At 38.7% G+C, this 23829-nt stretch overlaps 1 protein-coding gene across 1 annotated transcript in view; it reads left to right on the top strand.

Annotated features, from left to right (window-relative positions):
- Positions 1-23829, top strand: part of PREX2 (phosphatidylinositol-3,4,5-trisphosphate dependent Rac exchange factor 2) — a gene marked incomplete at its 5' end in the record, with an annotated part of 339557 nt that overhangs the window by 141415 nt on the left and 174313 nt on the right. Inside the window, 8 exons of the mRNA XM_004697526.4 lie at positions 2406-2481; positions 6842-6914; positions 10211-10353; positions 10484-10576; positions 12494-12642; positions 18127-18212; positions 21499-21635; positions 22209-22326. Of these exons, the coding sequence (XP_004697583.2) occupies positions 2406-2481; positions 6842-6914; positions 10211-10353; positions 10484-10576; positions 12494-12642; positions 18127-18212; positions 21499-21635; positions 22209-22326 (875 nt within the window). The remainder of the gene's footprint in view (positions 1-2405; positions 2482-6841; positions 6915-10210; positions 10354-10483; positions 10577-12493; positions 12643-18126; positions 18213-21498; positions 21636-22208; positions 22327-23829) is intronic.

Below are 23829 nucleotides of genomic sequence, written 5' to 3'. Positions count from 1 at the left end.
TTTATTTAAAAAATAGTTTTGCCTTAAATTTTAAAATTAATAATGAATGATGTATGGTAAAATAATATTTTAGACTTCATAATGAATAATATATATTGAAATAATATTGAATACATAATAGTTGAGTGATTAAGAGAGGATTTGGAAATAGTGTTAGTCATATATTCACCATTATGATTACTTGTATTAATTTGATAATTAATCGATTCTTGGTACGTATTTTATTTCACAATATTTCTAGCTAATGATTTTTTATCCAAAGAAAGATTGTGTTTGGCAATTGTTATTTTCAATATAACTTTTTTTTATAATTTTCCTTCTGAAGGCATAATGATTTCTTTGCTTGTTTTTGGAAGAGAATAAGAGTAATAAACCTCATATTTCAGTTTTAGAAAGTTGGTGGAAATCTTTGTAGTATGTACTATTATTATTAACAGAGGATTTGTAATATGTATTATTATTATTAGCAGAGGAGATCTTGAGAAATGTACTCTACTTTTGCCGTCTGTATTCATTGAATGTGACTAGTTTTCAGTGGCTAGGTCACATTCCGTGGAGTTTATCATCAAAGTCATGTTTTTAGAGCAAAAAATAAACATAAAATCTACTATTTCTAAAAGGCAGGATAGGAGTATCTTGACTATAGAATCAAAATGGAGTATGTTGACTATAAAATAAAGATATTCAATGTTTAGTGTTTGTGTCTCTCATTCCAAATTCTGATAGAAGGAAATTCAGAGCTGGGGGAGTGGAGAGAGGAGGAGAGTGAAGGAGAGGGAGAGAGAATAAATACAAGGGTTGTTGTTGACGTGTTTTGGAATTCATACTCTCACTGCAGTGCTGTTAGGATCATTTTAGAAAACATTCTGTAGGAAAAAATATATTTTACCCATTGCCCTCAAAAGTGCCATGTCTGCTTTCCAATATAGATTTTATAAACAGGAAAATTGGAAGGGAATCCATATTTGTTGGCTGTTGGCTTTATTACAGGCATAGACTTCTTGCATACTTTTGTAATAATATAATACTAAAAGACAATTACCCAACTCACTAGAAAGTGGTTACTGAAATTATTATTTTTGTTGCTAAACTGATAGCATATAATAGTTTTAATGTTCTATATCACCTGAATGTATGCAGACTTTACATATGAGAAAAATGTGTTTGGGAAATTTATTTTAGCTATGTGGAATTTCTTTTCAATACAGCTGCATTCTGAAGAACTGATAAGAAATAATTGGCTACAAATTGCAACTGTTTATGAGTTGTCAAGGGAAAATATATAATTACAAAAACAATAAAAACAGATTGTGTGATAGTCATGCTTTTAATATGTGTGAACTCAGGGTATGATAAGGGAAAGTACTTGGTGCAAAAGCCCCACAGGCCTACGTATGGTTTAATTATGTAACGCCCTTTTTCATTCTTATTGATGCTTATTGAAACCAAGATAAAATAGACAATAAGATATCAGAATTTGGAAATAGAATGTTTTAAAAAGCTACTTTTACTTATTGGCTAACATAGTTAATTGATTATTGAAATTTCAAAAGTTCCAACCGCATTCTCGATGGTAGGTAGAATGATGTAAATATCAATTATCAATTATAATTTACTGACAGTTTATAGTCCAGTGGATGTAGTTAGTACTTATCAGTCACTTCAATTGCTCATAGTTGGGGCTTTATGACATTTGAAAAGACAATCATTTTTTTATTCCCTTTTGATCCAAGTCTGCAACATAATGAATTATAGATTTGGGGCTCGGTTCTGATCAACAGCACTTGGGTGGTATCTAAGTAAATGTGGAATGATTTCTCAGATCTGGGAGGTTGACTGAATAAGAAGTTGATTCCTTTGGCTCCCCAGGGCTTTGGTGTCACTCTGCTCATGCGCTGATCAGCAAAATGAATGGCCAGGTTTGCAGGATATGTTCTGGACAGCCCTATTGTCTTCTGCTTCAGCTCCAGCCTCTCTGGAGAATTCAAGTGTGAATACAGAGATTTGCTTCATTCTCCACATTTTAAGATTTTTTTAGTAGAATCTACCTTGGTTTAATGGGGAGAAATTATTCTTTATAATTCTTTTATTAATGAAATATTGCATCTTCAGTTAGGTTGTTATAACTGTGTATCAAATACATGTAGCTGACACAATCTCTTTGGATGTGTGAATATGCAGAAGAGATCCCTCTGCTTGTCGCCGTAGATCACTTGACTCTTTTGGATCCACATGTGCTGACTCTGGATTTCAGGCATTTTACTTGCTTTGTGAATCTTTCTTAGTTACATATATTTTGGATAAGAGATTCTGATGGTATAAACTTTTCAGTTGCATAGTGACATCAAACGGAAGCGAACTACTCCCCTTGCTTAATGTCTTTGATATATTTTTTCTCTTTCTAGAGATAAAGATTACCATTTAAGGACCTACAAATCTGTGGTTATGGCCAACAAACTGATAGATTGGTTAATTGCACAAGTAAGTGGATAAACAGTAGGTTTTGAATTTCATTTACAGCTGCTTTAACCTTTGACCATGTGAGTTGGGACCTGTGTTGTGTCCCTGTCTCACAGATGAGGCACAGTGAAGTTATTTGCCCAAGGTCTTACAGCTAGCAAGAAGCAGATTCAGGATTTGAACCTAATTAGTCTGACTCCTAATTAGCCTTCAACCTTTATGTTATAGTGCCTTTCAAAAAGAAGATGCTCGTATTTAAATAAACATCTGTTTATATCCATCAAATAAATTATGACTCATTTGAGTCTCACTCATATATTGAAGGTGTTTGTTTTCTTCACGCATGCTTTTGAACTGTGTGTTGACTAGACCCAGTGAGTTTTGGCTAGCCTCCCTCCCTTGCCTTTTTCCTGGTTAGTCTATGCCACTTCCTCTCTTGGAAGGTAGAGTGTGTTCCTTTAAAAATTGTCATAAGCTGAAATGGCAAACGAAGAGGCAATTACCATTCATTTATATGAGATAATTTTTAATCATTCCCACTACCATCAATTAACCTACAAAGTCACATGAAATAATGTACAAGACCTAGACCTAGAACAATATCAACCTATAGTCAAAGCAGGAATGATATAATTGGTACACAACCTGTATAAAGTAGCAGTAAAACATTGAGGCCTAGTGGTGTAGTGGTTGTGAATTGGACTGCTAACTGCAAGGTCCACAGTTTGAAACAACTACTAACTCTGTGGGAAAAAGAGGAGGCTTTCATAAACACAGTCTTGGAAACTCACAGGGGCAGTTCTACACTGACTAGCTCTAGACTCACTGAGTCAGTACTGACTCAGTGGCAGTGAGGGAGCTTTAATGTAGGAGTACAGTGTACTTCTTGGGGAAAGAGCTTGGTAATCCCACTCTTTTTTTAAGTTAATAATTTAATTAGGGGATCTTACAGCTCTTATAAGAATCCATCCATCCATCCATCCATCCATCCATCCATCCATCCATCCATCCATCCATTATGACAAGTACATTTGTACATATGTTGCCATCATCATTTTCAAAACATTTTCTTTCTACTTGAGCCCTTTATATCAGCTCCTAATTTTTTCCTCCCTCCCTCCTGAACCCTTGAAAATTTATAAATTATTGTTATTTTCATGTCTTACACTGACCGCTCTCTCCCTTCACCCACTTTGCTGTTGTTCATCCCCCTGTGTGTGAATGTGTGTGTGTGTGTGTGTGGTTATACATCAATCATTGTGATCACCTCCCCCTTTCTCTCCTACCTTCTCCTTGCCCTCATGGTATTGCTACTCTCATTATTGGTCCTGAGGGGATTATCTGTCCTGGATTCCCTGTGTTGCAAGATCTTTATTTGTACCTGTGTATGTGCTCTGGTCTAGCTGGATTTGTAAGGTAGAATTGGGGTCATGATAGTTGGGGTGAGGGGAAGCATTAAAGAACTAGTGTGTTTCGTCAGTGCTGTACTGTGTCTTGGCTGGCTCATTCCTTCCTGTGACCCTTCTGTGAGGGGATGTCCATTTGTCTAAAGATGGGCTTTGCGTCTCCACTCAAACCCCCCCCACACCCCTCATTTGCATCAATATGATTGTTTGTTCTGGGTAATTTGGTACCTGATACCTGATCCCATGGACACCTCATGATCATACAGGCTGGCATGCTTCTTCCATGTGGACTTTGTTGTTTTTCAGCTAGATGGCCACTTGTTTATCTTCAAGCCTTTAAGATCCCAGATGCTGAATCTTTTGATAGCCAGGCACCATCAGCTTTCTTTACCACAGTTACTTATGCACTTATTTGTCTTCAGTGAGGCGATCCCGCTCTTAACTGACCAGTGAGTGCCATGCTGTTTCTGTAAGGGGTCATTGCAAGGCCAAACACACACTGAATGCTCTTTTCTTGCTTTTCACCATTTTTGTAAAATCAAAATCCTCTTTGAGTTTTTTAATTAAAGAGAAATGTGGCATAACAAGAACTTTTGGGAAGCAGGGGATAAACTTTAATTAATGTCTTTAATTAATACACTGTAAATAAAGAACAAAGTTTGTTCTTGTTGTCACTGTACCCTTTAGTATGGGTTGCTGATGGCCAGTATTAAAAAATTTTTATTTTACTTGTAAGTACAACAAATCAGGGCATCCAACACATCATAACACATAATCAAATCTGAATTTATTTAAAATGTTCCACATTGTGTCAGTTAATAAATACAAAATATTTCTGAATGATTATTAAATAAAAGACCAAGAAAACAATACATTTGGGGTGAATTTAGTGTTTGGGAGAAGGAGGCCTTGCTTGATTAAAATTTAAGTTATTAGGTTTGGTTACTTATCCATTTCATAAGCAATTTTATTTATTCATTTATTAATATGGCCTATTTTCTTTGTTATAAGTAGACTATAACATTTAGTATTTCATGACGAAGGATGATGTTTTTCAAATATTAATGTTCAATCAATGTTGTCTGTGTATTTATCTGAGCACATATATTTTAGCACTTTTACTACTTAATATGAATTCCTAAACTATTCAAGATCATCCAGTTTTTGAATTTGACAACATTCAAGTTTACTTTATTTTGAGTCTGAGATTTTGGGTTAAGCCAAAAATTACTTTTAGAAATCACCCTAATTATGCTTTCCGTAGTTTTTCTTTTTCCTTTTTAATTAAGATATCATTTTATTGGGGGCTCTTACAGCTCTTATAACAATGCATACATCAATTGTATCAAGGATATTTGTACATATGTTGTCATCATTTTCTAAACATTTGCTTTCTATTGAGCCCTTATTATCAGATCCTCTTTTCCCTCCTTCCCCACTCACCCTCGTGACCTTGATAAATTATAAATTATTATAATTTTCATAACTTACACTGACCGCTATCTCCCTTCTCCATGGTTTCTGTTGTTCATCCCCTCCGGATGGGGAAGGAGGTGGTTATGTGTCCACCACTGCAATCCGTTCCCTCTTCCTCCCCTCCTCTCCCAACCTTCCCCCTACCCTCCTGTTATTGTTACTCCCATTCCTGTTCCTGGATTCCGTGTGTCATGAGCTTTTATCTCTTATCTGTACCTGTGCACATGCTCCAGTCCAGCCTGCAGTGACAGTCAGGACTGGAGTCATGATAGTGGGGGGTGGGGGGGGGTGAGGAAGCCTCAAGGAACCAGAGGAATATTGTGTTTCATCGGTACTATACTGCACTCTGGTTTACTCATCCCTTCCTTGTGACCCTTCTGTGAGGGGATGTCCCATTGTCTATAGATTTGGGGGTCTCTGCTCTGACCCAACTCATTCTCAACAATATGGTTTTGTTTGTTTTGGTCTTCTGATGCCTGTTACTCAATCCCATTGACACCTCATGATTGCACAGGCTGGTGTGCTTCATCCATGTGGGTGTGTTGCTTCGTTGCTAGATGATCAGGTGTCTTTTTTAACTCTACTCTCAAGGAGTATTTATGTGAGAAAACTGAAGAAGCTTTACTCGGAGCAAAATATATTGCTGAATAAATATTTAAAGTTTTGACTCAAGAAGTTAGTTTTTTGGGAATTTGCATTAAGTGCTTTCAATCAAGCAAGTTTCTTTAAAAATGGATGATGTTATAATTTATTTTAGCTTCAGTTTTTCTTAATGATCTGTTATTGTAATATCCATAGACCTTATATGTGATAGAAATTGTGCTAGAACGGAATTCAGACAACCTTGTTTCCGATGCCAGTTCTTCTAGTTACTAGTTTTGTCAACTTGAATGAGTAATTTAATTTCTTTTGATTTTTGTTTTCACAAGTATCTACTACTTCCTAGAATAGTGCTACATAAGGTCTCCTTTATCACTAAGCTTTATGAGTGTGAGAGTGTAAAACTCACTCAAGGGGAACCATCAGCATCTTAGCTGACTTCAGACAGGCAGATCTCTTTAGATTGCTAACAGAGCAAGGTCACTTGGTGGAACCTGAGAGTTATGTCAGTGAGGAGCAGAAATCACACGCAGTGTTTTACTTTGCTTTAGTATGTGGCCAATATTTATGATACTTTCCAGTCGCATAATTGGAATACAAGGTCTACAGAAATAGTAGTAAGAGATTTAGAGTAGCAATACATTTTATTTTCATATTTAAGAGATCATGCTTTTCTCAAGAAACACTACATCTGCGCTTTTCAATGTCAAAAGAAAATATTCTCATAACTATGGGGATAAGTTATAACAACAGATGCATCCTGGGCATCTAAAAGGGCTGAAAACCGTGATCTGCGAGTGATTTTGTCCGAGTATACTGCCGGGAATGCCACATGTAGCAGAGGGGCAGCAGAGCCTTCTATTGCCTATTACATTGTGTTGTGCTTTTGTGGTCAACAGGGGGATTGCCGAACCAGGGAAGAGGCGATGATATTTGCTGTTGGACTCTGTGACAATGGATTTATGCATCATGGTAAGAATGTTTACTTAGGAGTATTACCCGGGTATTTTTTTGTTCGTTTGTGCATTGGGGGATTGGGACTTTCTGAGTGTTCCCATGAAGCTATTAAGGAATGTAACAGCAAGACTGCCGGAGGTTCGCCAAGGGCCCATCTGCAATCAGTTTCTCTGTTGGTGCCAATCCCCAGACTAATTAGTATTATCTTCCAGCTACTTCCCTTGTCTCCCACTTTTCGAGACTGTCTTGATGCCAGAGGAGCAAAGGTTTGTGCCAGAATATAAAAAGAAGATGAAACTCATACAGCTCTTTCAGGCTGTTGTGGATAACTAAATTTTTTTGTGTGTGTTGGTGTAAATATATGCTATAATATAGATCCCTCGAGATGAAATAATAGCATATATGGTTGAATATATGTGCCCTTTTTAGGAAAACGTTTTCAAATTTACCTCAATAAAATTATAACTCTTTATTTTTGACTGGGAAAAACTTTTATTTCATTTATTTTTTATTAATCATTGTATTGGGAGCTCTTACAAATCTTATATCAGTCATCATTTAATTGTATTAAGCAAACTTGGACATATGTTGCCATCAACATTTCCCATACATTTTCTTTCTACTTGAGTTCTTGGTATCAGCTCTTCTTTTATTCCCTCCTTCCCCCACACTCCCATCCTCATGAATCCTTGATCAATTATATATTATTATTGTTATTTTGTGTCTTACACTGTGTGTTGTCTCCCTCACCCACATTTCTGTTATTCATCCCCCTCAGGGGTGGGGTGAACATTATAAGTGTTGAAAAATCATTTTTTTAAAAACTTCATCTTATTGGGGGCTCTTACCGCTTTTATCACAATCCATTCATCCATCCATCCATCCATTGTGTCAAGCACATTTGTCCATATGTTGCCATCATCATTTTCAAACATTTTCTTTCTACTGGAGCCCTTGGTATCAGCTCATTTCCCCCTCCCCCACTTTCTCTCCCTCATGAACCTTTGATAAATTATCATTTTTTTTCATGTCTTATACTGACCGCTGTCTCCCTTCACCCACTTTTCTGTTGTCTGGTCCCCTGGGAGGGGGTTATATGAAGATCACTGTGATTGGTTCCCCCTTCCTCCCCCCACCTTCCCCTGACCCCATTTTTCTTTCTTGACTACTCACTAAAGATCAGATATCTTCTTGTTTGATGTCATTCCTCTTGATTTGTAAACGTTATGAGGGTTGGTTTACTTCCCTCCATTCATACTATTTTATGGGATTTATAAATTTACATATCGTGTAATTCAGTAGTTCAATCATTCAATCATATCACACAGAATTGTACAATCACTCCTCACATCCATTTTAGAGCAACCCCCCATGGCTAAAATGCTTTTAAGACAATCTTTGAAAGCTGTGAGGATCTCACTGAAAACAAATTCTTCCTATTAGTATTTCATCTTCTTTTTAACAAGGCTAACAAAACATAAAACTTATGTAAATGGGTGCAAGCTAGGAACTTTGGGAAAAGCTCTTTGGATTAAAGAATCCCTGCTACTGAGCCAATTTGAATTCAGAGTGACCCGATGGGACAGAGGAGAATGGCCTCACAGGGTTTCCAAGGCTGTAAATCTTGATGGTTGTTCAGACTGAACGACCTCCTCCTGCGGTATCAGTTGGATTCAAACTGCTAACCTTCCGGCTAGCAGCCGAGAGCTCAACTACTGCATCACTAAGGCTCCTTTGATGCTGAAGGGGACAGTGCTGACCTGGGAGAAATCAGGTCCTTTTATGAATATTGCTTTTACACAGAAAACTATTAGGTGTTTGACGCAAAAGCTTTGCAAGGGGTTCTCCAAAGATTTTCTAAAAAATGCCACCATCTTTTAAAACTCAATTTTTGTATTTCAGGTTTGAAGGGTGAACAAAAATGACAGAATGGGGATTACTCATACATACGAGGACAATATTTAACCTATTTGAATTTTCTGTATTTGTGCAAGAAATTAAAAACATTAAGATGTTGACATTTAAAAACACATACATTTTGATAAAAATCTTTCAATTCTCTTGGTACCCAGATTTATGTTGTCTCTGGATGTGAGGTGACCCACAGGGGCAATCTGCCCTTAGGTGCTCATGTGATCCTTGAGCCTTTAAGAAACTGTTTTCCTAACCTCACCTTTAAGTGAAACGATAATCAACTAAGGAGAATAGCAGAGATGGTTTTGCTTTAGGCATTGGACTCTTTTGAAGAATTACAATGATTCTTCCTGTCTTACCAGTTTCTCCCATTTCTCTTCAGATTGCTTTCCTATTACCTTCTGCATGTAACTGCTTGATTTGAATAAATATATAAATATATTCCAACACACTAATGTTGTGAGAAAGACGTCCAAGCTGCACTGAAGGCATTAGCAAAACCAAGGCTCTGGGAACTGGAAGAATACCAAGTGAAATGTTTCAAACAAAACAAAACAAACACTGATGCAGCACTGGAAATAATTCACTAGTACACGCCCAGACATTTTGTAAGACCTGCTCAACCAACTGGAAGAGATCCATATCCACACCAAATGTTAAACTTAAGGAACAACAGCATTAATGTCATATACAAGTAAAATATTGATGAAGATACATTTTACACAACTGTCGCAGCACATGGACAAATAACTGCCAGCACTTCTAGCTGGCTTCAGAGGAGGAGGTGGAAGGAAGGATATTATTACTGACCTCCTATGTATCTTGGCTGAAACACAGAATCCTAGAAAGATATTTACTTGTGTTCTATTGAGTATGCAAAGCATTGAACTCTCTGGATCATAATAAATTATGAATAACATTGAGAAAAATGGGAATTCTAGAACATTTCTTTGTGCTCAAGAAGAACCTGAACACAGACCCAGAGGCAATCCTTCTAAAGAGGAAAGGAATGTTGGGCTGATGTTGTAGGAAGTAAGAAAACAAATCCTAGTGATACTTGTAAATGTTACTTGTCCTAGGAGTTGTGGAAGAGATACTAATTTATCTCATGTCTCCTGAAGAGTCCTGGTGACACAGTGGTTAAGTACTCAGCTGCTAACCACAAGGCTAGTGGTTCAAGCCCACCAACCACAAGATGTGGCAGTCTGTTTCTGTAAATATCACAGCCTTGGAAATTCCAGTGGCACTTCAGCTCTGTCCTATAGGGTCACCCTGATTTGCAATGAACTTGACAGCAATGGTTTTAGTTTTTATCTAAAAAGTGAATGATCTCTACTAGTATGGGAAACATCTTTGATTTTTGGATTAATTGAAATAATTTGAACCTCTTTCTGCAGTTCTGGAGAAAAGTGAATTTAAAGATGAACCCTTACTTTTTCGATTTTTTGCGGATGAAGAAATGGAAGGATCAAATATGAAGCATCGGCTTATGAAACATGATTTAAAAGTTGTGGAAAATGTTATAGCTAAATCATTACTGGTAAGTGTCTTAGTATGCCATATACATTTTCATTTTGATCAGCCTATAAACGTGTTTAATAGTGATGTATCCTGTTTGATTTGTAGCTTTTAATGGTTATCATATTAATGTGTATAATTTTGCATTTCAGATTAAGTCTGACAAAGGCAGTTATGGCTTTGGGTTAGAAGACAAAAATAAAGTTCCAATGATAAAGTTGGTAGAAAAGGGGTCCAATGCTGAGGTAATGTAAATTGTCATTTTAATTTAATTTTGCTGTTGTAACATATAAAGATAAACTTTCTAATGAAATAGAAAACTTATCTGATTTTCTTGAGGGAGGCATTCCCAGGTAAATTTACTCTAAGCTGGTACCAATTACTCTTGGAGCCCGTGGCCCACAAGCCCATGTCCAGGCACTCCGGGAGAGCTGAAGGAAGGTTGAGAATAGGGGTATGCAGAGATGTGTTGAGGGTGTGAACATCTTCACCTCCTAGGAAAGCCAGTGACTCATTTGATCTTCCTGAGCTCCCACTCTTCATTGTTCTAAGGGGACTCTACAGGCAGAATGATAGTATGACTGTCAGATCATTCATAACTTCCATGTTAAATTTGACTTATCTTTGGTAAGGTACATGCTCTGTCTTATTTACTCATTGGATTCATGCTGACAGTGCTGTTTTGACACACCAGCCTTTTAAACCAGCGATTCTCAACCTGTAGGTCATGACCCCTTTGGGGATGAACATCATCAGAAAACACATTCCGAATGGTCTTAGGAACTGAGACACTGCTCCTCTCTCCTTCTCCAGGCAGGTCCGCCCACATGCAGATACGCCCGCTATTACCCATGCTACACCAGGCTTCAAGACAAAATTGCATTTATTTATAATTAGAAATAAATATTTCACAATATATAATTGCATACTGTTTTTGTGATTTATCACTATGCTTTAATTATGTTCAATTTGTAACCATTAAAATATATACTGCCTATCAGATACTTACATTGTGATTCATAACAGTAGCAAAATGACAGTTATGAAGTAGCCACAAAAATAATTTTATGGTTGGGGGGTCACCACAACATGAGGAACGGTATTAAAGGGTTGCAGCAGTAGGAAGGCTGAGAACCACTGTTTTAAACAAAGGAGTCTTATGATTATTCATATTCATTAAACCCAAGCCAAACCCACTGCCACGGAGTTCATTCTGACTCCTGGCAACCTTCATGGGGGCAAGTAGACGCATCTTACTCAGAGGAACAGCTGGTAGGTCTGAATCACCTACCTAGTGGTTAGCAGTCTAATGCTTACTAAACAAATGGCACCAGAAAATATTAATTTAGTACCTATTATGTGTTGGACAAAGGAGCCCTGGAAATGCTGCGGGTTAGACTTTGGGCCGCTAAGCTCAAGGCTGGAAGTTCAAATCTGTTGACCAGCTGCTTTGAGGGAGAAAGATGCGGCTGTCTGTTCCCATAAAGACTGACCGTCTCACCATCTCAGACACCCTTTACATGTGCTTATAAGTCAGAATCCACTTGGTGGCACTGGGATGTGCTAGCCAAGAGTCCAGGAGTGGCACAGATGTTAAGTGCTAGGCTACCGACCAAATTTGGCAGTTCAAACCCTCCCATTGAGAGGTTCCTCCAGATGGAGGTCTGATGATTGCTTCTGAAAGGTCCTAGTCATTGAGAACGCTGTAGAACATCATTGCGCCTGCACGTTCTTCGACAGGAGCAAGGATTATCCTCTGAGAATTTCATTGGGAAACCCTAACCCATCTACCCCACAGTCCTGATTTTGCCTCTTCAGGCTCTCTAAAAAAAATTCTGCAAACCCGAAGAACATGGTGTGTGTACCTGAAAGATGCTGAAACTGCCATTTGGACCTGATTCAGATAGCAGTGTGCAGGCTTCTTTGGCAGAGTTGGAGAGCTAGGGGGACGAGATGGAGGAAATGTCAAGAATCAACAGCTTTGCATTTTGTGTTTTTGTTTTATAAACATATCTATAATTGTGTACCTGTGCACTTAGACTTGATCCCCCATTAAAATGACAAAGTCTGTAAGCTCTGAATCTTTTGAGATCTGCATTCTGTGAAAAGATAGATTCCTTATGAAAGCATAATTTGAATTTAATTTTTTTTTTTGGTCTTAGATGGCTGGGATGGAAGTTGGGAAGAAGATTTTTGCTATTAATGGCGACCTGGTTTTCATGAGACCTTTCAACGAAGTGGACAGCTTCCTGAAATCATGCTTAAACAGCAGAAAACCCCTGAGAGTTCTCGTGAGCACAAAGCCAAGGGAGTAAGTTGGATTTGACATTTTAAAATATTGTATACAGATGAGTAAAATAGAAAAGTTCACTAAGCAACTGTTGAGGTTTTAGCTCAGCATTGCTCAAAACATCTAAACATGAACATTACCAATACCAATCTTTAGAGGGTGGAGAAAACCACATTGCTTATGATGATCCTCAACCCACGTAGTTTTAGTAGACATAACTGTTGTCTTTGCTGCCCAAATTATCCCAGTCTCTGGTTGGATTGAATTTGACTATGAGTAGAGAAAATTAATGGGAGAACAAAATTAAATTGAGAATAACTACTTTTGCTGAACTATAAGTATTTCTTGAGTTATGCTACATTTTGTAATGCACATATATCCTTTTCTTTTAAAATATCTTCCTACCTCTATCTACTTGATCAAAAAAGTTCATTGTATTTCTTATAGGGAACCGAGGGTCCACATTTCCCAAAGGAAGCCCCTCTTCTTCTATAATGAGAACACTCAGTTGTTAGATGCTGTCTAGTTCGGCTGTTGCCAGATGCTGCCCAGGCCCCGACTCATAGCGGCCCCAGGCACAACAGAAGGAAACACTGCCCGGTCCTGCACCGTCCTCACCATCGTTCTTAGTCTGAGCCCATCTTGCAGCTGAGTGTCCATCCAGCTCGTCAAGGGTCTTAGGCTTTTTCACTGCCCCTCTACTTGACCAACATGATGTCCTGTTCCAGGGACTAGTCGTACCTGCTAACATGTGCAAAGTACACGAGATGAAGTCTCACCCTCCGTGTTCTAAGGAGCGGTATGCTTTTTCTGTGGCGAGATTATTTGTTCTTGTGGCAGTCCATGTCACTCGCAATATTGTTCCCGAGCCCCATGATTCAGATGCGGCGGTCCTTCTTCGGCGTTATACAGTGTCCAAAGTTCACTTGCAATTGAGCCAAAATACCACGGCTGATGTAGGTGCACTCTAGTCCTTGAACACCCTTGCTTTTGAACATGTTGAAGAGGTCTTGTGGAGAAGATTAGCCCAATGTAGTGCTTCATAAGATTTCTTGACTGTTGCTTCCATGAGTATTGATTATATATTCATAGTATCCATAAATCATAATAATTATTGCATTTGGAACTTTAATATTAGGTGTCTTTTCCCTTAGTATTACTATACTTATACATAATCCTATATATGTGAACTTGAGTGATGCTTTAGATCAATATTGCCAAGTAGTCAATCCTGCTCCCTGGAGGGCCATTGGAATGATACAGGGATTGCAAAAGTAGATACCAACACCTGACCCTAAATTAACAAGGGACATGAAAAAGTGAACGTGACTCAATTAGAGTCATTTAAGAAGATTCTGAAGTAGAGGTGACAAAATCCTACAATGATGTGTTTTCATTAAACTTAGTTATTATCTACTACTCCACCTTTGTCTAATCTGAACTCTGAAACGGGTAACCTGATGACCCAGTTGGTGCTGCTTTGGGGATATTTGAAAGTCTTAAGTCTGACTGGTGGAAAGCAATAGGACATAATCTTCCAAAGACATTTCACTAAGCAGAAGTGTCCTTCCCATACGCCCTTGCTCCCTAACTGAGCCACACAAATACAGGTTCACTGATCAGAGCCATGTTGACGGTTACAGGGCTTGGAGACCATTCACTTCAAGCTCTTCCTTTTACAGATAAAAAGAAATTAGGTCTAAATAGAGGTGGGCACATCCTGAGCAATGGGGTTAACCTTCTGATTTTCCCCATGGTGTTTGTTGTGCAGAATCTCTGCATCCCTAAGTTCTAGGTCTGGAGGGAAACCTCTCATCCACTGCTTGCTATTTGTGCTTCAGTACCCTCATTCATAAAGCGGTGATGCTGAGTGCCTGTGTGATGGGGCTGCCAAGGGCATTGACTACATGTGGATTCTTAAAACATTGTGTGATGTGTTCAACACATGGACTTCTCCGGCGATGTGGTCTCTGGCACTGGTGCCCGTTCTCACATTCCTGTTAGCTTCATGGCTCCTTTGTTATATCAGGAGTGTATCTTACGAGGCAATTATTTCAAACTTTCTTTGACGGTGGCCTCATGTTCCCTACCTTTTTATTTTAGATTTTAAAAATATCTGTAACTTTTTTTACACCTCCTTTTTCTGATGTCTGGTTTCTATAAATCACTCGTATTTTCTGAGGATGGCTAATTAGACAACATTCTATAATTTAACTCTGCTTTTTTGGGGGAAAGGCTAAAATATGCAACAATGTGTTGAATTTTACACTTGATAATGTCAAGTATATTTGAGAGAACTTCAACTTACTATTTTGGCCAAAGTTAACGCAGCAGATTCCTTGGTGTGCTTATCTCCTATCAGGACAGAATGGCCTTCCTGTATAGATGTAATTCATCCTTTAAGGGCAATATAGCATTCTCCCCAGGAACACACCTCGCCCAGAGGCCATTTTGTGAGAGGAGTGGTGGTATTCTCACCAAATGCATCTCTTGAATACTAGTCGTTTTGAGGGTTAATTTTAGAGGTTAGCATTGACCCAACCTTCTATAGGTTAGAAAGGGATTGAAGGACCTTGCTTAGTGAGCAAGGAGAAGACACTATGAATTCCTAGGCTCCTAAAGGCATCATCGTTCATCAAGGCCTGAAAGTTCAGTTAATGCCGCAAAAGTGAACTCATAATATTTAGAAGCATGAACTTGCTTCTGTTTCCTTTCCATGTGTACCAGAATATTTGTTTATTCCCTTTTCTTTCCCCTAGTCAGTTTCATTTTCAATTGTGCCTGCACAGACACTCGTAACCACCTGCCATTCAAATGAAATGAAGACAGTCTTGAATTTAATTGGTTATTGAAGAGAAATCATTTTCTGTATATTCTATCACACCAGTATGATACTTTCAAGGTTCTCTGGAATGGTTTATAATTCTTTCACCCAATGTTTGCCTATCCCCACTGCCAAAAACTCTCTATTACTGTTGCGTTGATTCTGACGTGTAATAATTTTATGTGTTACTGAATAGAACTGCTCTGTAGTGTTTTCGTGGCTGTAATCTTTGTGGAAACAAATCAGCAGGCCTTTATTTGCTTAGCACCAGTGGGTAGGTTTCGGCTGTCCACCTGTAGATTAAACAGCCTGTTACCAACCACTTAGGTCACCCAGGGATAGATGAAGAGTGGTCACACAGAGGGCTACTTACCATGAGATCATCACTTCTAAACCATCAGCCACACTGCTGGGGAAAGGGGAGGCTTTCTACTCCTGTGAAGTTAGTTAGATCTCTCTGGAGTTAGATATACCTCGGTCCTTGGCTCCGTGCAAGAAAGAATTCACAGCAAAGCCTGGCTCATGATCCAAGTGGGTTTTATGAGCATTAGAAGAAGTTTCAGGTTTACACAGGCACCCGTAGGACTCCTCCCGAACATGCGGCCTGCCTGGAAGCTGCTCACAGAGTCATGCAAAGTCTCCCAAGTTTCTGCCAAAGTTCTGTCGCTCGACTCCAAGCTCCTGGCTTTTCAAGGATTCCACGGGGAGGCGTGGTGGACAACCCCTGATCGACCCCATTGGCTGAATTGAATTAACCTGGCCTAGGTGTGCCAATCCAGTTTCAGCCCCCACCCATGCCTACCGGCGGGAAACCTAAACCTCTGAGCATGTGCAGTGCACTACTCATTTGTTTCCGTAGCTTGGCCCTCTGGGCATGCGTTAATGGACATCCCCCAGCCCTACGATAGCCTACCTAACATTACCATCTTGGAAATCCACAAGGGTAGATCTGCTCTCACCTATAAGATTGATATGGGTCAGCATCCACTCGATGGCAGTGAGTTTTTGTTTGTTTGATCCAAAGTAATAAAGGCTTAACTCTATGTTTTCTTCTAAGAATGTTCACAAGTGCTGCTTTATCTTTAGGACTTTGAGCCCTGTGGGGATTATAGTACTAGCCTCTGCCCCGAGGTCTGAAGGTAGTATTTGCCTTGCCTTGCTCAAACTGCCTCCCACAGCTATTTCTTCCACTGCAAATACGTTCTGCTGTACCTAAATCCAGACTCTGGTTAATGTTCCCTTGAGGTCTGCTGGCATTTATTTCATGATTAATTCATCACCTTGTGGAAAGCACTCTTGTTTCTTGGGCATCAAGGGCTATCCATCAAAATACATTGCATTTTATCCATTTGTCAGTGCTCTCAATGGCAATTTATTATATTCGCTTTATTGTTCTGATGTTCCATCTTATCAGTGCTCTCTGCTTTTCATGGTTGTTATCTGATTTCTGGCATCCTTCTGTGGAGCACCTCATTTATTAGCACCAAATTGGACATCTCTCGCCAGCTTGCTACGACAGCTTATTCTAGTTTCCCCTTCCTTCATGTCGTTTTCAGTGCAAATTCATTTATGATGCTTCTTTTTCTTATTCAGGTTTACCTTTTGATGTATTACCCTTTTGGGATGTCACTGAATCAATAATAAAGTTGATCATATTCTTAAATTATTTTGATGCCATGTTGGACAGCTCTAGTACTTTGTTATTTTTTGGATAAAATTTTCAACATATAAAATAGTCTTTTTAATATTAATTTTTATAAAGAAATTTCACAGGGCACCTTTCCCCCCCTTTTTAACTCTTCACTAATGAACAAAGCTTCAATTTTATTAAGTGCCTAGATAATGCTTTGGGGACATTGATGGTTCTGTAGTAGGATTCATCCCTTGTATGCAGGTGACCGGGGCTCAATTTGCAGCCAATGCACCTTATGTGCTGCCACCACGCACCTGTCCATAGATGTTTGTGTGTTGCTCGGGTGCTAGACAGCTTTCCATGGAGCCTCTGGGCAAAGGTAGACTAGGATTAAAGGCAACCTACCTCCCCAAACCAGGTAGTGAACATACTGTGGATCACTATAGTCCAATCTACAATGGACCATGGAGATGATGTTGGGACTGAGCAGCATGCTGTTCTATTATACACGGGTTTGCCATGCGTTAGGAGCTAACTCAACAGCAGCAAACAAAATCCACAGCAATGCCGTTCATAGCACAGGAGAGATGATTTACCAACAGCCTGTCTTTTCATTCTCAGCACCATCCTGCTAAGTAGCTTTTAGCATCATCTTTCTGGGAAAACTCAGGCTCAAAACAACCAAGAAGTTTTTCCAGGCCACGCAGCTACTAAGTGACTGAAAGGGGATTTCAATTCTGACCACAAAGCCTATTCCTGTTTCAGGGTCCGTAGAATGAGTTATGTTCAATTGAGGAATTCTGTGTCGCATGCCTGCTCTGTAATCGAAACGACCCTTTGTCTTCTTCAAAAGTTCCTAGTTCACAGTGTTGTGCTGTACACCCTCGCGTGTATTCACTGAATGAAGGCATGGTAATCACGAGTTGGAAGGCTGTTTTCTTAACCACTGTGGATGCGTTGTTGTTGTCAGGGGCCATCTGTTGGGTCTGGCTCATAGCTTCCCTCTATGTATGGATGTACTTTAATAGCATTTCCTCCTTGACTTTAGGACAGTGAAAATTCCAGATTCCGCGGATGGACTTGGGTTCCAGATCCGGGGATTTGGTCCATCAGTTGTCCATGCGGTTGGAAGAGGTAAGAAGGTCATCCTGGTTGATAAACAGCTTTCCAGCATACTTTTTGTGAAACAGGAATATGTTCAAAACATGCTTGATTATGTTGTGACTGAACTTTTATTTGGTCTTAATTTTTAGCTGTATTAACTCTATGCTTAAGTACATTCCTAAAATCAATGGGCATATGTTTAAAGATTCTTAAAAATTATAAGGGTAACATTTTGACAATGTCTGGCACCACTCAATCTTACTTTTCGGGATACTCCAGTTTAGCCAAAGGTGATAATGATTTTAAGGGTGTCTATATTTTTCTATGACTGAAAATCCTTTTTTGTTGTTAGCAATTCACTGTGGTAAGTTTTCCAGTTTAAAAATTATTTGTGATTTACATAACTTATAAGTCTGTAATTCCTTTATGCACCTTAATAAACCAGGGATAAATCTAGCCATTCATTTTAAACCAAATAAGTTTAGTGAAAAAAATATGTTTCAGTTTAGTGTATTTTTTGTTTCATAAGCAAATCAGCCCCAGACATCTCTTATTATGTCTTGTTCATTTTTTTAAAAAATTACTTACTCCTGCAGATAGTACATAATTTGCTGCCATAGCAAAAGGTATGACTATCAGCTTAAAAAGTCAGAGCCTTCTCTGTCAAGGGAATCGCCTGCATTTCATTACGCAGACATATAGGCCAACTTCGGGTGATCACTCAAACATTCGACAGGCAACATTTGAGAGCACCAAATGTACCCAGCATATTGTAGCTGCACTTTTATTTGATTTTAGAATGGCTTTCCTGTTTATATATATAAATCTTATTTCAAAAGTTTATTTTTGAAAATATACAGATTGGTAAACACTTAAAACTTTTTCAAAACTCATGATTATAAAATCAAAGGGGTTATTTATATATTAAATAATTTCATCTTCAATAAACTAAATAGTGTTAATTTGTATTCTTACTACTAGAACATAATTGAAAACATGAATGAATCCATTTGTTCCTGTTGCCTTATGATATGATCCCCTGTCAAAGTTTCTTCTTCTTTTGCACTGTAATTAGGAAAAGAAACTCCATTTCTATTTTTCTGTATTCTTTGACACTTTCCCATGATTACTCACTAGAATTTATCAATTTCTCTTGAATGAAGAAATACACACACACACACACACACACACACACACACACACAAAAAAAAAACCCATTCACTGTCATGCAGTCAATTCTGACTCATACTGTCCCTTCAAGGCAGAATAGAATTCCTCCATAGGTTTTTTGGGACTATAAATTTTTATGGGTGCAAACAGCCTGACGTTTCTTCTGCTGTACTGTTCATGGCACCTTTCTAGATAATATTTAACATTGAATTTTCATTTCCTTGGATGAGACAGTGGTTTAGGAGGCATTTGGTAATATAAATGCAAATTACCTATCTAGAAGTATTATGTATTAAGCTATATACTATGAAGTGATTTGCATGTTAATAGAATAGGGACCACAGAAAGTACCTGGAATTTCATCTTTGAAATCTAAAATCACAGTAAGCCAATTTCTGATTAAAAACAACAACAAAAAACCTAATTGCCATTGAGTCAGTTCTGATGGGCTCTAGGTTCAAATTGCTTCTTAAGGTTTTCTTGGCAGTAATATTTATAGAAGCAGGTCTCAGGCCTTTCTTCCCAGAAGCCGATGGGTGGACTTGATCCACTGTCCTTTAGGTTTGCAGATGAATGCAAACCATTGTGCCACACGGAGACCTATTTCCTTACTACCGTTTCCTTTCTCGGTTTGTTACCCCCTTGATGTTTCTAGCTGGGTCTTCTCCTCAGGTAGGACTCCACACTTGAGGATAGCCTTCACTTTCTCTTCTGGTCCTTCCTTAGGCAGCCTCGTCCTCAGGGTGAATCATTACCATCACTCTTGTCAACAAGATCAGAGCCCTTTTTTCCCCTACATTTTAGCTGTTAGCAGCAGTTGACTTTACCCTCAGATCAATACCGCCATCTTCTTGCCTTCTGGCACGTGGAGAAGGCGCTCACGGGAATACAATTCTCTGACTTGCCTATTATGTTAGATTATATCTTGGGAGAATCCCGAAAAAGCCAAGTTCACACAAAACCTAATAATCACACCATTTCCTTCTTCTTGTACAGATATATATATAGGAATCCTAGCCATCATTATACACATCAATGGCTGTATCATTAAAGAATATTTTCCCATCCTGGACGAAGAGGTCTCTTTTTAGAGTTCAAAGTTGCTCTCTGTATAAATGCTTGTGAAAAAAATCTTTCTTGTACCTTTTGAATACTGTACTTACTGTCAGATCATTTTCCTGAATTTTCCATATTTTCTCTTTATAGCATTGTTATAATATGGACAGTTGCTGTGGCTGTTATTTTTCTTTGAATTCATTTTGACTCAAGACAACCATGAGTTTCAGAGGCTGTGTTATAAATGGGAGCAAATGCTGGGCCTTTAAAGGAAAGACTACTTACCAAGACCTTTCTAACATATGAGGAATGTTTTGCAATCATGTATTGCATTGATTTTATTCATCATATTTATTCATGGTGCTTTATAAATATGCTCATAATATCAAATCATGAGCCTTAACTCATTCATATGTTACTTCCAAATAGAATCCTACATGTGTATATGCACAAAATGAGTATTTGATTTGATCTGATTAATTCTAATTTATGCAAATTTTTTAGCTTCTGACCTTTTGTATACATTTTGAACTCCTATTTTTCTTAGCAAATTTAGTCCTTGTATAATTTCTAGTAGATAAGGTTTTTCCCCAAGAATTTTTGTATGTTCAAGTTCTATGATTGACAATTTGAAAAGCAAAGATGCATGCTACTTCAATATTAGTTTGTGGAAGATGTAGAGATAAATAAGACTTATGTTTCTGACTTTCTAATTTTTCTAGGATATCTGTATTTAAAAAATAGATCGAAAGGCATCTGAATGATAACTCATTAACATTATAAAGATCATCTTGCAATAGCCCTTCAAGCGAAAGCTTGTGGAGATGAGAAAACATTCTGTAATCACAGTTCGAATGCAAGCTACAAAGCACACCTTTAGATTTAGGGCCATTTTTACTTTTAAAAATGTATATATGTAGCAAAACCTTTGCTACTTCAATATTCTTCACACGTCCAGTTCAGTAACATTAATCCTATTTATCTCACCCATCTCCTATGACCACTTATAAAATTTGCTCTCTATAAATGTGCCTTTTCTAGCTGTTTGGTATATGTGAGAATCACTCAGCATTCCCGTTTGTTTTCAAAGGGACTGTGGCGGCAGCATCTGGTCTTCACCCTGGACAATGCATTATCAAAGTCAATGGAATCAATGTCAGCAAAGAGACCCACGCCAGTGTCATTGCCCACCTGACAGCCTGTCGGAAATACAGGCGGCCTATGAAGGTCTTACAATCTCATCTGGATTGCTTTAGCTGCAGAATTGATTAAGGTCGCTTGCGTTTAAGCGATAATATTTTATCTTGACCGTCTCATCACCTGTTTTCAAATGGCACGGGTGTATTTTCGTTTTCGGTGTGACACCTGTTTCCAGATACCTAACTCTGTTGATCAAATTGAAATCCAAAAGTTTGAACTGTTTTCTTGATCTTTGTGATTATATTAGAATTTTAATTACCACCGTGTCTGGGTCAACCTATGTTAGTTAAACATATTTGAACTTGATTATTTTAAGGCCACAATGAAAAAGTAAAACTTCTGAATTTTACAGGGTCGGTGATTAAATTATAAACTAGGGTGCCTTGTTACCCAGAAGAATTGCGGAGTAGCTCTAGAACTTGGGGAACCCATAAGGAGAAAATTGTTCTTCCAGTTTTCATATTGTTTTTATTCATGAAAGTATTTGTTTTTAAACAAACTGGAGAAATAAATGAGGTCTCTGAGACAAATTCTGAAACAAATGTCCATTTTTGGAAGCACTAAAATGTCTGTGGGTTCCCCTCCCCCTTTTATTTCCAGCAAGATGCCATACAGTGGGTTTATAACAGCATTGAAAGTGCTCAAGAAGACCTTCAAAAGTCTCACTCTAAACTCCCTGGAGATGAAGCAGGGGATGCCTTTGATTGCAAAGTAGAGGGTGAGTTTCTCCTTTCGCACTAATTCTCTGATTCAGCTTTGCTTATTCCTTTTCACTTACGTGCATCTGTTTTCGGAGTCTTGGCAGCATGCTGGGTTATGCCTTGGACAGCTAACCAAACAATCCTCAGTCTGCAGCCACTAGCTTCGCTTCAGGAGAAAGACGAGGCTTACTACTCTCATAAAGATTTAGAGTATCAGAAACCCACAGGGACAATTTTACTCTGTCTTAAGGGAGCCCTCATGGCATAGTGGGTCCTTGTTGGGCTGCTAACCGAAAGGCCAGCAGTTTCAAACCACTAGGTGAACTCTGAGGCTTTCTAGTGCGTTTTCTTTGAAAAGTCACTCTGCGTTGGAAATGCTTCGACGGCAGTGAGGTTATTCGTTTGTGCCTGCTATTGTTGTCTTGGGTGCTGCTGAATGAAACACTGCCTGGCCTCACAGGAGTTGCTGTGCCTGAGTCCATGGCATACTATGTCGCTCTAGCTCATGGAGAGCCTGCCGTTTTACCACTGGCCCTCCACTTTACCAAGCACGTGGTCTCTTAGTAGAAGCATCGGTCAGAGTCTGATTGTCGCCAGCGCCTTCAGTGCAGCTTGGACTTTTTCCTTCCTTCTCTGTGTCTAGTCCCCGCCACTCCTTATGTTATTGTCACCAGGACTGTGAAGCCCAAAACAAATCCCTTTCCAGCAGGAAGATTTCAACTGATGGCAACCCCACGTGTTACACAGGGGAGCTGCCCCATAGGGTTTTCTTAAGTGTTCAGATTTTTGGTAAAAGATCTCCAGGTCTTTCCCCCGCAGCTCATTGTTTAACCATTGCAACGCCAGGTCCAGTAGTCAAGCACAAAGTGTTTGCATCACTCTTTCTTGACAAACACCTACTCAATAGCTAGTTGCTAACATGTGATGACCATATCCTGTTTGTTGGGCACTTTTCTAAGCAAGATATGAGTTTTCCAAAAATTCATGGAAAATTATAAGATGTTGGAAAGTTTCCACAAACTTTTTGAAAATTCCTCTTAGCTTATTCAGTCCTCAAGAAGAAACCCTCACAAGGTAGGTGGCCTTATTTTCATCTTCTTTTTAGAAGAAAAGAAATAGTGGCAGATAGGGGCTACGTGACTTGTCCAAGGTAGTAAGTAATAGAATGATGATGCAAACCCAAGTTAGTGTTTGCTCCCTTGGCTTTAAGTTTAACTGTCCTTTAGAACCCTACTGCCCCAATGTGGGTCACAGATGAGCAGCATCCACATCACATTTCAACAACCAGCCCCACTGCGGGCAAGTTGATTCCAACTCGTAGAGAGGAGAACTGGCCTGTGGGTTTCTGATGCTGGAAATCTTTGCAGAGGGAAGAAGCATCTTTCCCCCAAGAACTGGCTGATGGTTTCAAATTGCAGACCTTGTAGTTAGCAGCCAAACTCTTTAACATGTATGGCACCAAAACTCCTTTGGAACTAGACATTAGTGACCCCATATATTAGACATGCTCTCCAGAATAG

This window comes from Echinops telfairi, unplaced genomic scaffold, assembly GCF_000313985.2.
Source record: "Echinops telfairi isolate 266 unplaced genomic scaffold, ASM31398v2 ScPeMD7_1;HRSCAF=3_0, whole genome shotgun sequence".
NCBI classification, from domain to species: domain Eukaryota; kingdom Metazoa; phylum Chordata; class Mammalia; order Afrosoricida; family Tenrecidae; genus Echinops; species Echinops telfairi.
The sequence above is the reverse complement of the archived record's forward strand: the minus strand, read 5'-3'. Positions and strand labels throughout refer to the sequence as shown.